At 36.6% G+C, this 15,811-nt stretch overlaps 1 protein-coding gene across 2 annotated transcripts in view; it reads left to right on the top strand.

Moving 5' to 3' along the window:
* BCAP29 (B cell receptor associated protein 29) overlaps window positions 1-15,550 on the top strand; it is a 48,287-nt gene extending 32,737 nt beyond the window's left edge. For both annotated transcript variants that reach the window (XM_078060021.1, XM_078060022.1), the window contains exons 7-8: window positions 8,906-9,006; window positions 14,416-15,550. In XM_078060021.1, coding sequence (XP_077916147.1) covers window positions 8,906-9,006; window positions 14,416-14,451 — 137 coding nt within the window. In that variant the 3' untranslated portion in view covers window positions 14,452-15,550. The remainder of the gene's footprint in view (window positions 1-8,905; window positions 9,007-14,415) is intronic.
* Window positions 15,551-15,811: the final 261 nt, after the last annotated feature.

The raw sequence follows: 15,811 nt of genomic DNA, 5'->3' as shown, positions 1-15,811 counted from the left end.
AACAAGAGATAGAGAAAGGACTGGGAAACAGTCCAAAAGGCTCCTAGACAATAACAGCCTCTCTTAATTGGAGTGAATTAAATAAGATAGTAATCATTAGGTTTACTAATATCTACTGAGATACAAAACAAAATAGGAAACACAGCTCATACCTTGGCTTGATAAGTGCCAGAAAAATAAGATTTGCCTGCATTTGTTTTGCCATACCTTCATACCAGTAGTGATCAGGAGAAATTTCTGGATAGTCTGCAAAGTGGTTTTCCATCTTCTTTTATAGATATGTAGGACCTCCTGACTCATTCTATCTCCTAACAGTTCATATCTTTAAATAAGGAACTAATGAATTGGTATCTAAGATTTATTGAATTTCCCAAATAATTCCTTCATCTCAGAAATTTAAGTATAAATCATTTTTAACATTAAGATCAACTCCTATTCAATACAAGCTCCTGGCCAATATTCTTTATTTTTAAGAATAATTGACATACAATATTGTATGAGTTTCAGATGTACAACATGGTGAATTGATATTTATATACATTATAGAACAGTCACCACAGCAAGTCTAGTTCTACCATCTACCACCATACAAAGTTGTTACAGTATTATTGACTATATTCCCTATGCTGCACATTACATCCCCACATCTTCTTTATTTTATAACTGGACGATTGTACCTTTTAATCCCCTTCAACTTTTTCATCCATCTCTCCCACCCACCCCTCACCTCTGGCAACCATCAGTTTGTTCTCTGTTTTTGTTTTGTTTTGTTTATTTGTTTTTTAGATTCCACCTATGAGTGAAATTATATGGTATTTTCCTTTCTCTAACTTATTTTACTTAGCATAATACCCTCCAGATCCATATATGTTGCAAATGGCAACATTTCATTCTTATGGCTGTGTAATGTTCCATTGTAAATATATACACCACATTTTTTTTATCCAGTCATCTATTGATGGACAGTAGGTTGCTTCCAAATTTGGGCTATTATAAATAATTCTGCAGTGAACATAGGGGTGCTTTTGTCTTTTCAAAATAGTGTTTTCATTTTCTTTGGATAATACCTAGAAGTGGATTACTTCATCATATGGTAGTTCTATATATAGTTTTTTCATAGAGGCTTGAATGTTTTCTATATATAGTATCATGTCACCTGTAAATAGTGATAGTTTACTTTTTCCTTTCCAATTTAAATGCCTTTTCTTTCTTTTTCTTGCTTAATTGCTATGGCTAGGATTTCCAATACTATGTTGAATAAAAGTGGTGAGAACGGGTATCCTTGTCATGTTCCTGATCTTAGAAGAAAGCTTTCAGCTTTTCACTGTTGAGTGTGATGTTAGCTCTGGGTTTGTCATATATGACCTTTATTATGTTTAGGTGCATTCTCTTTGTATCCACTTTGTTGAGAGTTTTATCCTAAATGGATGTTGAATTTTGTCAAATGCTTTTTCTCCATCTATTGAGAGGATCATATGATTTTTATTCTTCATTTTGTTAATGTGGTGTATCACATTGATTGATTTCAGATATTGAACCATCCTTGCATCCCTAGAATAAATCCTACTTGATCATGGTGTATGATCACTTAAAGTATCGTTGAATTCAGTTTGCTAATATTTTGGTGAGGGTTTTTCCATCCACTAGGAATATTGGCCTCTAATTTTCTTTTTTTTTTTCTTGTAGTGTCTTGGGTTTTGGTACTAGGGTAGTGCTAGCCTCATAGGATGAATTTGGAAGTTTTTCATCCTTTTTTTTTTTTTTTGGAATAGTTTGAGAAGGATAGGTATTAACTCTTCTTTAAATGTTTGATAGAATTCACCTGTGAAACTGTCTGGTGTCCTGTATTTTAATTTGTTGGGAGTTTTATTAGTATAATTTTATTACTAGTAAGTGGTCTATTCAGATTTTCTGTTGTTTTTTTTTTTTTTTTTTTTTTTTCAGATTTTCTATTTCTGATTCAGTCATGGAAGATTGTATGTTTATAGGAATTTATCCATTTCTTCTAGGTTGGCCAGTTTGTTGGCATATAATTTTTCATAGTGGTCTTTTATAATCCTTTGTATTTCTGTAGTATTGTTTATAACTTCTCCTCTTTCACTTCTGGTTTTATTTGAGTCTTCTCTTATTTTTTCTTGATAAGTCTGGGTAAAGGTTTATCAATCCTGTTTATCTGTTCAAAGAACCAGCTTTCAGTTTCATGGATCTTTTCTATTGCTTATTTAGTCTCTCTTACACTAATTGCACTCTGATCTTTATTATTTTCTTCCTTCTACTAACTTTGGGCTATGTTTGTTCTTTTTTTCCTAGTTCCCTTAAATTTTTCTTGTTTTTTTTTGAGGGAGGCCTGTATCACTATAAACTTCCCTCTTAGAATTGCTTCTGCTGCATCCTGTAGATTTTGGAATGTTGTATTTCCCTTTTCATTTGTCTCAAGTATTTTTTTATTTCCTCTTTGACTTCTTCATTGACCTGTTGGTTGTTTAGTAGCATGTTATTTAGCTTCCATGTATTGTGCTTTTTCCAGTTTTTTTTTCTTGTAATGTATTTCTACTTTTATACCGTTGTGGTCAGAAAAGATTCTTGATATGATTTCAGCCTTCTTAAATTTATTGAGACTTCTGGGGTGCCTAGGTGAGTCAGTTGGTTAAACGTCTGCCTTTAGCTCAGGTCATGGTCTCAGAGTCCTGGGATCAAGCCCTGCATCAGGCTCCCTGCTCAGCAGGGAATCTGCTTCTCCCTCTGCTCCTCCTCCCCCGACCCCAGCTCGTGCTTGCTCGCCCTCTGTCTTTCTCTGTCTCTCTCTCTCTTTCAAATAAATAAAATCTTTAAAAAAATTGTATTGAGACTTCTTTTGTGGCCTAACATGTAATCTGTCCTGGAGAATGTTCCATGTATACTTGAAAACAATGTGTATTCTGCTGGTTTTGGATGGAATGCTCTGTATATATTAAGTTGATCTGATCTAATGTGTCATTTAAGACCATATCAGGCTCTGTGCTCAGTGCAGAGTCTACTTAAAATTCTCCCCCGCAAAAAATAAAATAAAATAAAATAAAATTCTCTCCCTCTCCCTTGGCCCCTCCCTCTCCCCCGCTTTTGTGCTCTCTTTCTCTAAATAAAAAATAATAATAAAATAAAAAATAAAGTCTGTTGTGTCTGATAAAAGTATTGCTACCCCAGTTTTCTTTTCATTTCCATTTGCATGAAATACATTTTCCCGTCCTGTCACTTTCAGTCTGTGTGTGTGTTTAGATGTGAAGTGAGTCTCTTGTAGGCAACATATAGATGAGTCTTGTTTTTTAATCCATTCAGCCACCTATGTCTTGATTGGAGCATTTAGTTAATTTATATTTAAAGTAATTATTCATCGGTATGTACTTACTGCCATTTTAAAAATTGTTTAATGGTTTTGTAGTTCTTTGTTCCTTTCTTCTTGCTCTTTTCCCTTGTGACATGATAACTTTTTTTAGTGTTATGTTTGGATTCCTTTCTCTTTATTTTTTGTGTATCTAATACAGGTTTTTGATTTGTGGTTACTGTGAGATTCATGTATAACAATCTGTGTACATAGCAGTTTATTTTAAATTGATGATCACTTAAGCTTGAACAAATTCTAAAAACACTACATTTTTACTCTCCCCACCCCCAGTATTTTGTTTTTGACATCATGTTTTACATCCTTTTATTTAACTAATTATTGTAGTTATAGTTTATTTACTACTTTTGTCTTTTAACCTTCATACTAGCTTTATAAGTGGTGGTTGATCTACTACCTTCACTATATGTTTACCTTTACCAGTGAGATTTTTTTCTTTCATATATTATCTTAGTTCTAATTATGGCCTTTTCTTTTCCTCTTAAAGAAATCCTTTTAATATTTTTTGTAAAGCTGGTTTAGTAGTGGTGAACTCCTTTAACTTTTATTTGGCTGGGAAACTTTGTATTTCCCCTCCAATTCTGAATGATAACATTGCCAGTTAGAGTATTCTTGGTTATGTTTTCTCATTTCAGCACTGTGAATATATTGTGCCACTCTCTGCTAGTCTGCAAAGTTGCTGCTGAAAAATCAGCTCATTGCCTTATGGGGATCCCCTTATATGCAATTAATTGCTTTTCTCTTGCTACTTTTAAGATTCTTTATCTTTAGTTTTTGACATTTTATTTATAATGTGTCTTGGTATAGATCTCTTTTGAGTTCATCTTGTTTGGGAGCTGTGCTTCTTAGACCTGGGAAGGTCCTCAGCTTAGGGAATTTTTCAGCTGTGATTTCTTTAAATAAGTTTTATGCCCCTTTCTCTTTCTCTTCTCCTTCTGGGACCTCTATAATGTGAATGTTAGTACTCAATGTTGTCCCAGTGGTCCCTTAAACTATCCTCATTTTTAAATTCCTTTTTTTTTTTCTTTTTCTTCTTTTCTTCTCTGTTTTCTTTTTCTTTATTTTTTCTTTCTTTTTCTGTTCCATTTGGGGGATTTTTTTTTTTTTTGAGAGAGTGAGAGAACACACGAGCAGGGTTGGGAGGGCAGTTAGGGACTGAGGGAGAGAGAGAATCTCATACAGGCTCCATGCCCGGTGCAGAGCCCAATGCAGGGCTCAATTTCCCAACCCTGAGATCATGACCTGAGCCAAAATCAAGAGTCGGATGCCTAACTGACTGAGCCACCCAGGCACCGCAGTTTGGGTGATTTTCATTACCCAGATCACTAATCTTTTCTTCCGTATTATCAAATCTTCTGTTTATCCCCTCTCGTGTATTTTTTTTATTTCTGTTACTGTATTCTTCAGCTCTGATTGGTACTTTCTTATATTTTCTCTTGTTGAAGTTCTCACTTTGTATTCACTTAGTCTTCTCCAGAGTTTGATAAGCATCTTTATGACCATTACTTTGAACTCTCTATCGGGTTGATTGCTTAACTCCCTTTCATTTAGTTCTTTTTCTGAGGTTTTATCTTACTCTTTTGTTTGGAACACATTTCTCTTTCTTCTCATTTGGCCTAACTCTGTCTTTGTTTTTAGGTATTAGGTAGTTCAACTACATTTCCCAGTCTTTTTTTTCTTTTTCTTTTTGAAGTTTTTATTTAAATTCTACTTAGTTAACGTACAGTGCAATATTAATTTCAGGTTTAGAATCCAGTGATTCAACACTTACATACAATACCCAGTGTCCATCACAACATATATTTCTCAGTCTTGAAGGAGTGGCCTTATGTAGGAGATGTCCTACGGGGCCCAGAAGTACAATCTCCTCTGGTCACCAGAACCAGGTGCTCCTGGGGTGTCCCCCATGTGGGCTGCATGTAACCTCCTGATGTGACAGGGCGGTACTGCCATGGGCACCTTGGTAGGTGGGTCTGGCTTCCAGCCCACCTGGCTGCATACCTGACCTTGACAGCTATAGATGTACTAGTGAGCAGAACTGACCAAGACACCAGTGGTTTGTACCCCCCCGACATTAGCAGTCTACAGGGCGGATTCCAGAATGGTGTCCGCCAGTGCCAATCAGCACAGCAGAACAAGACAGCAGAAATGGCTTCCGCCAGTGTCTAAGGCCCAAGGAGAGGCCCAGCTACCTCCTGTCTCTCCGGCAGGCATTTCAAGTTTAGTGAGTGGGTCTCCTTCACCTGTAGTCCATGTAATTTTGATCTGGTGTTTTTGTGCTTATTTCTGGGTCAAGTAAGTCTACATTAGAACTCTTTAAGAGGATTTTTCCCCCCCCCCTGCAATTCTTTTTCATGAACATATTCCCTATTGGTTTGCAAAGCCAGATATTTTGGAGGCTTGTCTCTTCTGTGCAGGATCTGAGGGTTTGCATACCTAATGTGGAGTTCAAATCTCTTACTCCTCAGGAAAATGTTCATTATCTTTGAGATCCCTCTGTATCATAGAATGCCACTCCTAGAATGTGGCTTTTTTCCTTAGTGAGACTATATCTCTGCTCCTTCTACCCATCTCAGTGCTGTCCCTTGTTGTAGAGGGTCTGTTCATCCAGTTTCTAGGTCCCCTTCAGAGGGAATTATTCCACTTGTGGTTATAGATTTGTTGTCCATGGGAGGAGGTAAGCTCAGGATCTTCCTTTCTGGCAGGAGCCTCTTGGACCCATGTTGGACCACCATTGTAGGCTAGTCAGATATTACTAAGTTGTAGAATCTTCTTTGTTTTTTACATACCAGAAATCCAGGCTTTTAAACATTTTTGGTAAGGTCTTGAAATTAACACTGTGTTTCATATTTTCAAGTAGGCTCTAGGAAATGCCTTATAGATAACCCAGATTGAAGACTAATAAATAAATCTTCATGCTGGGCGCCTGGGTGGCTCAGTTGTTAAGCGTCTGCCTTTGGCTCAGGTCATGATCCCAGGGTCCTGGCATCGAGTCCCACATCGGGCTCCCTACTCCACAGGAAGCCTGTTTCTCCCTCTCCCACTCCCCCTGCTTGTGTTCCTGCTCTCACTATGTCTCTGTCAAAAAAATAAATAAAATCTTTAAAAAAAATAAATAAATAAATCTTCATGCTGTGGCTGTGGTTCCAGTGAAATCTAACCAGTATCAAAAATCTCTCTTCCATACCTAACCTATACTTTTACCAAGTGGCACATTAAATTTGTTAAATTTAGCCTTTAATACCTAACTTAGAGTTACAGTTCTATAAAAGTAACATGGAGGAAGTCATAATGTAGAGCTATCCAGTATGGCTACCCACTAGCTACACATGGCTATTTAAAGCAAAATTTAATTATAATTAAGTATAATTGGGGCACCTGGGTGACTCAGTTGGTTAAGCATCCAACTCTTGATTTCAGCTCAGGTCATGATCTCAGGGTCCTGAGATCAAGTCCCGCAACAGGCTCTGCACTCAGCATGGAATCTGCTTGAGATTCTCTCTCTCCCTCTGCCCCCCTTGCACTCTCCAAATTAATTAATTAATTAATTAATTAAAATATGTTTAAAAATTAAATTAAGTATAATTTAAAATTCAGTTTTTCAGTTACACTAACCACATTTCAAGTGCTTAATAGCTGCTTTTGGCTAGTGGCTGCCATATTACACAACACAGATGTTATACATCTGCATTGTCCAGTAAATGTTCTACAGTATAGGAGTTTAATTTGACAACATTGTCTAGAAAGTGCTTATACAAAAGCCACTTTAGTTGAAAGTGACTTATATATAAAAATGCCCATATGGTGGCTTTTCAAGAGGAAAGGTAACCAGATTGTTTATAAATAGAGCCTATAATTTCATTCCATTGTGCCTAAAAAGTGACTATTAATTTATAAATCCCACTTTCTTTTACTAAAACTTCTACCCTAAAAGATTTACAAATGCAGAATTTCTTAAGACTACATATGCAGAATTATATGTAGAGTTCGTTCAAGAGTCCCAGAATTTTTCCAGTCCATCTTGTGCTGATCTTCCTTTCTATACATTTGCTCACTAACTTCTCCATAATGTGCTGACTTAAATGTTTATGACATATATGTATATTTTTTAAACTTCTATCTAATCTTCTGTCTTAGACTGTAGCTCCTTGGTAGACAGAGGCTAATATAGAGCCATTTTTGTGTGTCATATTGAGGTAAAGCCTTTAAGTGTCACACACCCCTATAGTTTTCAACTTTGTATAAGAAAGTGATTATCTTTGCTTTGAAGGAAATATGGCCAATCATCCCTTGGTGAGAATGATAAAATATTTTTTTCTCCCTCAATTTTTTTCAAAAGCATACCCTTCTAATAAATTCTACACTGTAATGCTTGAATCCAGGATGAATCAGGGAAAAGTTAGGAAGAGCCTAGAACATCTTATGCCAGAAAGTAGAGTACTCAAAAAATGATAGGGGCCTAGTCAGAAGATGTAAGAGGCAGCCTGACAGTATCTGGGAGGAATTAAGTATAATAATGAATTATAAACTGTTGAAAAAGTAAGAACTTATGAGTTCATACTGATGATATATGAATTAATAGATAGTTGGATGGATGGATAAGAAAGGTAGGCCCTTGTTTATAGTAGAATGCTGACTGATAAATGTGGATGAAATGGTGAAGTTGGAAAATCACCATTGTGCAACCATCACAATAAAGATTGGTTTAGGCAAGAATTATCAGTGGATGCTAACTATAAGGGGAAAGTTTTGACAAGGAGCAAGATACTTACATAGTCTCGTCTTCCCACATACTGCTTCTTAGTTATAAGGAAGAAAATAAGTTTAAAATGGAAAAACCCGTGAGAGGCAGATTGGCCTCTGATTGTGATACCTTGACAGACATTCAGCATCACTTATGTCATATTTGTATGTAAGTCGGATGCATAACCTGAATTTAATCATGAGGAAACATCAGACAAAACCAAAATGAAAAACATTCCATTTAAAAAAAAATGACCTGTATTCTTTGAAATGTCAGTGTTGCGAAAGGGGAGAGGAATGCAGGGGGAAGGCTGAGGAACTATTTCAGATTAAAGGAAACCAAAGAAACATGACAATTTAATGTTAATCTTTGATCTAGGGCTGGATCTAGACTCGAAAAAAATGATAGAAAGGACATAATTGGGACAGTAGCCAAGATTGGAACATGAATGGTAGGTTAGATAAAAAGTATTATATTGATGTTAAATTGCCTACATTTGCTAACGATGCTGTGGTTATGTTAGAGAACACCTTTGTTCTTAGGAAATACACAAGTATTAAGGAGTAAAGGGGCATGAAGTCTGTAACTTATACTCAAATGGTTCAAGAAAATAATTGTGCGTGTGTGGAGAGAAAATACAGTGACAAATGTACCACATCTTAACAGTTGGTGAATTTGAGCAAGAGCTACAAAGGAGTTTTCTATTTAAGTCTTGCAACTTTTCTGTAAATTTAAAATTATTTCAAAATAAAAATTTAAAAATTCTATTCCATGTTTTCTAGCCCTCTCTAAGGCACAGAATGATGTGATGACAATGAGAATGCAATCAGAGCAACTTTCAAAAGAATACGACCGACTCCTGAAAGAACACGCAGAACTTCAGGTGGGTGACCTCAACTTTGGGGATCTAAGTTTTTTGAAATAATAATTACTGAGTAATTATTTGGGTTATTTGCCCTTCCCAAATCAAAAGGATGCACTCAGTCCTGGCTTCTTAAAAATGATTAAGGAAACCAGATTTTTACCTAGATGGTGAAGATGAGGACATTGCATGAAAATACAAGACAGTCATAGCATAGAGAATTACTGACATGCTAACATACAGCGTTCTAGTTTTAGTGAAATTTTAAGCCAAAGAATTGAGCCACAAAAGTGACAGCATTGAAAAACAGACTGGTTCTGTAAACATTTCATTTTGCCATTGGCAGTGTTTGCTCTATTCGTGACAAAATATAAGGTCAAAATTTGAAGTCCCACCTCACACTACTTCTGTCCCAGTGTTTTAGACATCTTGAGTCAAAACCTATGGCATTCAAATACATGATTTGCCTCCAACATGGATTTAAAGACAGAAATGGAAAAAACCTTTTTGTTACTAAAGTCACAGAGTCAAGGGCTATCTATAGGTTTTCTTTCTCTTCCCCTCCAGCCCAGCAAGAGCCCGTGGCCTGCATTCATCCATGCTAAATGTGACTATCGCTTCCCTCTTAATTTGGCAGCCCCTAATCTGAATTGATTTCCCAGCCACACTTTGACCACAGGTGGGGAGAATTTGGGGGAAAGACCATTCCAGAGGCAGTCCTGGCCCCCCCAGTTCCTCCTGAGATGAGAGGCTGTGCTCTGCTGCTTTCAGTTTGGGTTTATCCTGAGAATTTGGCAGCTTTTGTGGCTTTCAATCAGGGCTTTTTAGCAATTACAGCTCTATAGTTATTTCACTATAGGAGAAGCCCTGGTCCCAGGACTCATTTGTGTCTTACTGGTCATTGTATCTCCAGGGTCTTGCACTGTGCCTGGCAAAAGGCAGGCAGGTACTATACTGATAGACTTTAGAGTCAGACCGACCTGGAATAACTCAAACTCTCATACTAACTAACTTTATGATCCAAGCAAGTTATGTTACCCCTCTGCAGCTCACTTTTCTTCATCTGTAAAATCAGAATAATAATAACACCTGGCCCACTGGGTTTTCAGTAGAATTAAATAGAATATGTAGGGTACTTAGCGTTGTGCCTGGCTGGTAGGAGACACTCAAGAAATGATACCTATTAGAATTATCATTGTCATCATCAGCATACATGCCTCTGTAGAACTTGTGCTGGAAGAATGACTTATTCTCAACCAGCCACTTTAGCCTTGATTTAGAGCCAGCCAAGAAGCAATCCAAAACACATTTGTAATCTAGTATCCTAGCTGAGTTGCATGTTTAAGTTAACTAACCTACTTTGACAATAGGGCAGTCCAGAGAAGGGCAGATACCCTGTGTGCTCAAACCTAGGACACCAAGAGCTCAGTTCACATGTTCTAGAGTAGGTAGTTAGATGTTCAGCAAGACCACCCTTTCCCCATCTCTGAAACACAGGTCCTGAAATTGCTGACTTCACCATGGCCTGATGAGAATTACTCCAGAGCATGCTTCAAGATCCACCATGGAAAGTGAAGGAATACTTCAGAAGCCTTTGGCCTAAAAATAGAACTTTTTCTCCCTTCCATTGGTGAGGTCAGGGTATACTCAAAAGGATGAGTGTCTCCCTGAATGGAGAAAAAAGAAGCAGGAACATTCCCTCATTTTCTTATGGCCAGTGGCCATCACTGAATGTCCCCGTTGTGGTAACAGCTAATGATCTCTTAATCCCTGAAGAGTATATGTGACAGTGAGACTCCCTCAACCCATTTTCTTTCCCCTCCCAGAAACCCCTTCTGTTGGGAGCTTATGCATTCTTGATAACAGATGTTAAAAAGTTGTTCGGAGTAACTCCTTCCCCAGAAAGAAGTTGTTACACCTGTTTCTTTGAAAAATGACGTGTCCCGGAAATGCCAAGTGCCACACTGAGAGTTGGGCCTTGATCACCAGTGCATTTACTTTCTTCTTTTATTTTTGAGATATGTAATGGGTGACATTTATTGAAGATGTGCCCTGGACCAAGCACTTCATTAATGGCTTCATATATGTTACTCTGTTTACTGTCATCATAGTCCACTAAGTTAAAATATTTTAATACCCAATTTTGTGCATGAGGAAAACAAGACCCAGAGGTGTTATATAATGTACCTAAAGTCACTGAACTAAAAATTGGTAGGATTCAAAGCTGGATTCAAAAATCAGGAAATTTTTCTCCAGATCCCCCATCATTAAGAACTTTGCTGCTCGGCCTGTTCTGGTCATTGGACTGTGTTCTTGGATCCATTGTCTTCCTACTTCTGCTCTACTTGATCTCAGAGGGCTACATTTCCCAGCCCCCCGGCTCTCTTCTGGGGAGGTTCCGCAATGGGAGGCACCAGTAGGAGACTGAAGGCAAGAGGGACAAAGCCAGGGATTTTTCCCACTCTCTCTGTTTCAGGTGGCATCTGCAGCAGCCCCATTTCTTTCCATGGTCCCAGTACCCACAAGGCAACTTCCACATGGTGACCCTAGCTCCTGGGTCCATGACACTATCTCCTCCCTTGTCCCTCCAGCCCAAAGAGTGGTGGTGGTTCTGTGCTAATCATTGAGGTGTCTTACCACACTGCCCCATGTGTCTACTCTTTCATCACCTGTAAAACCAATTTCCCATAATAAATATCTGTTTGAAGAAAAAAAGACCTCTCAGCTCCATAGTTTGCCAGTTCTGTAAACCTCGGGTGGATGCTTTGACATCCATGCACCTTGGCTGCTTCATTACTTAAATGAGGGTTATAATACCTTGTGAGCATTAAACCAGATCCTATACAGTACAAGAAGGCACTTTAAATATTTTTAAACAAGAAAAGCTCTATGTTCCCATAAGATGCTAGTAGTTATTTCTTGATTGGACACATTTTTTCCCACTCACCCTCCATTGTCCATTGTGAGATCTTGTAGAAGATTCTGAGATTTAAGTGTCATTAAATGACTACCATTTTCTTAAAAGCGACTCATACACTTTGATATTCACCTTCTGAACTCTACTTAAGAAGCAAAAAAATTGCTGTAGACCGTCTATAGTAAAAAGCTGTATCAACTTGCGTTTCATGAATTTTACTTCTGTTGTCAAACCAACCTTAATAATTGAATTTTATCTTTAAAGTTCCTTGGGAAACTGAGCTTTCTCAATTTTGCACAGTTGATTTACTTTAAATAAAATAACCATAAAATGACCATTAAACTATTAAGGAAATAAAGATGAAAGAGGGGAAAGCTGGTTTCCTTACCATAAATGAATCCCACTTTGCATTTTTAAAATCTGTTTGGATTTCCCCATCTGATCCCCTCCCTGTTATAAGCACTAAATAAATATTAGAAAACAATCCCATCGGGATACAGTCTTTGCCTTTCCTTGTTTGCCCTGGCTCTCTTCTAGAAAAGAAAAAGCAAAACTAACTGAGGATTATGGGCAGCACAAAGCCATCAGCACTTGCCAGTTTTCAGATTTCATTTTGGAAAATCACCCTTCACTTACGGGACTTACCCAGAATAACAGCTCCATTAAAGCAGTGATTTTTTTTTTTAATCTTCATGTCCACTTTTATTTTGGATAAGTACAAGATTATTTCCTTGTTTTTAATTGAAGTATAATTAATATACAGGGTTATATTAGTCTCACACATACAATATAATGATTCAACAATTCTGTACATTTCTCAGGGCTCATCACAAGTGTACTCTTAATCCCCATCACCTGTTTCACCCATCCCCCCACCCAGCTCCCCTCTGGCAACCACTGGTTTGTTCTCTGTATTTAAGAGTCTTTATTTTTGTCTCTTTTTTACTTTGTGCATTTGTTTTGTTTCTCAAATTCCACATATAAGTGAAATCATACGGTGTTTGTCTTTCCCTATCTAACTTATTTTGCTTAGCATTATATTCTGTAGCTCCACCTATGTTGTTGCAAATGGCAAGATTTTGTTCTTTTTCATGGCTGAGTAATGTTCCCTTACACACACACACACACACACACACACACACACACACACACACACACACACCATCATCTTTATCTTTTTGTCTATGGATGGACATTTGGGTTGTTTACATATCTTGGCTATTGTAAATAATGCTGCAATAAACAGAGGAGTACATGTATCTTTTTGAATTAGTGTCTTTGTATTCTTTGGGTAAATACCCAAAAGTGGAATTACTGGATCATATGGTAATTCTATTTTTAATTTTTTGAGGAACCTCCATCCTGTTTCCACAGTGGCTGCACCAGTTTACATTCCTACCAACAGTGCATGAGGTTTTTTTTTTTCCTTCACTTCCTTGCCAACACTAATATTTCTTGTGTTTTTGCTCCTAGTCATTCTGACAGGTGTAAGGTGATACCTCATTGTGATTTTGATTTGCATTTTGCACAATGTGATGATAAGCATCTTTTCATGTGTCTGTTGGCCATTCATAGGTCTTCTTTAGAAAAATGTCTGTTTTAGTCCTCTGCCCATTTTTAATCCGATTATTTGAGTTTTTTGGTGTTGAGTTGCATAAGTTCTTTATATATTTTGGGTATTAACCCCTTGTCAGATATATCATTTGCAAATCTCTTCCCATTCGGTAGGCAAAGCTGTGATTTTTACCTAAAGTGACAAGATACATACAAACATGTGAAAGTGGTACCTTATTCAAAATACCTCCTCTAATCCTGTCTTCTGATTTGGTTAATGTTAACATTGTTAAAGTTGCTCTGAAGGCATTACTGCTCAGCCTGAGCAAGAGCTTGGTGAACCTGTCATGTGCAAGCAGTAGCACTTCAACGCCATTTTATGAGGTTTTTTTTTTTTCTCAGTGTGGACTTTTGCTTTCTTAAGTGCAAATGATCTCTTAAGGTTCATTTCTATCCCATTTTCCTCCAGTTTTAAATGATATATTATAATCATCTTGTGATCAGCAAAGAGTATAATCTGAGAAGTCAGTTCTATTGGCAAATATCTGAAGACAAACACACAAAAAAGGCCATCCCATCTGGGGTTTGGGGGTCCCTTTATTCTTTCCTTGCCAAAAATCTTAATTGGGTTTGTAAGAGGAGAATTTGAGAAATTTTGTTTTCCTGGTATAACCTGTGAAACAAAAGCAAAATAGATTAAGGCAGGGAAATAAATGAACTTATCAAGAGTGTTATTTTTCCCCTCGACTTTTTTTTCCAAATAAAACTCACAAACTTTGTAGTTTTTTTTAAGTTTGAGACTTTCTCAATCCATGTTTTCACATTTGATTATCCTCATAATTAATAACCATACACAGAAAAGATCATTTTTAAAAAATTCCTTGTCATATCTATGAATCTGTTTTTCACTCTTTGTTGTAACTACTTACCTAAGTCTTTTTTTTTTTTTTCCCCTGCAGAATTGTTCGGGGAAAGACAGTAAGAAGGGCCTGTGAACTTTGAAAGAAGATTGTGCGACGCCATGTGAAGATCAATTTGTTATCATGTTAGCCTCTAGAACATTTAAAATTCAGTTCGGAAAAAGGTACTATTTAGAACCAGCCAATAATATTTTTAATGCCACATATAGGCTGTTATCATAACAGCATGGTAACAATATTTGATGATGTTTCAGATCTATTATAAAGTCTGTATTCCAGCTCTCATGTAAAATGTAAGCATGATAAGCACGCTATTGAGATATCTCAATTGAGAGTAACACTGGTGTATGGTTGCTGTTTACCAATAAAAGGACAAATTTATAACCAGTTACTTCCAAAACTAGATTTTTAAGTTGATGAAACCATTAATAGCCTTAAAAGCTTTGATGAGTTTTCAGTAATGATAACCTATTTAATGAGATGATGATAATGCTGATATATTTGAAAGTAGTATTCAGTATCAGCAAATTTGTTCATAGGGAGATTAAATAAGGTTAAATGATCAGAATTAACCACTGTATGTATAGGGAAGGGTCATAATGAGCAAAAAATAAAAACAATGACCTTAGTTGTTTTTCATAAGCCTGATGATACTATAGTTTACTCTTATAAGACAGCTATATTGATAATTATATTTTTGTTACTGTGCTTCTATATCTGTTGGACTGTTTTTGTTGACATTTGTGTTAATAATACATAATTAGTAGGTGTTACACCTTTTTGAGGTTCCTCTGGTATTGAAGTTTACATCTATTTGCATAACTGCCATACACTGAACTTAAAATTATTTTACAACAATGTGGACTTGACTTAGAAAGCTAACGTACAACATATGCAAAGAGCAATGTTTCCCATCGCCATGAGAGTTACTAATTACACAAATATTACCTCAAATATACATACAATGGGGTCACAGTTTCTCTGAGGTGTATCTGTATTCTGAAAACTAAATCTTAAATGCTATTTTTTCATTCATATTCCTTTAGAATCTCCTCTAGAACATGATAGTGATTGTAATAGTATTAATATGATTTAGGTTGTTCCAGTGTTTAGACATGAAAGTCATCTTCCTTGTCTCATTAAAGACCTAAATATAAACAAAAATGGAAAATAATGACCAAAGTTTTTACTTTCTCAGTATCTGTTTCATCCTTTGTTGTTTATTTTCATTTTAACACTGACTTCATGCACATCTAATTTTGGTCATTGTAACATAGATGAAATGAGCAAATACATAAGAATTTTATTTCAGATAAAAGTCAGGAGCTGCTGCTAGAACACAGCCATGCAGGAGACATTTAACAGGAGTGAGCTCTGGAGTGAGACCATATGGGCTGACAACGCCCTGAATAACAAGGAAGGGGACTGCTCAAGT

The sequence above is a fragment of the Halichoerus grypus genome, chromosome 12 (assembly GCF_964656455.1).
Source record: "Halichoerus grypus chromosome 12, mHalGry1.hap1.1, whole genome shotgun sequence".
Taxonomy (NCBI): Eukaryota; Metazoa; Chordata; class Mammalia; order Carnivora; family Phocidae; genus Halichoerus; species Halichoerus grypus.
Note: the sequence above shows the minus strand (reverse complement) of the source record. Positions and strands in the feature narration are given on the sequence as shown.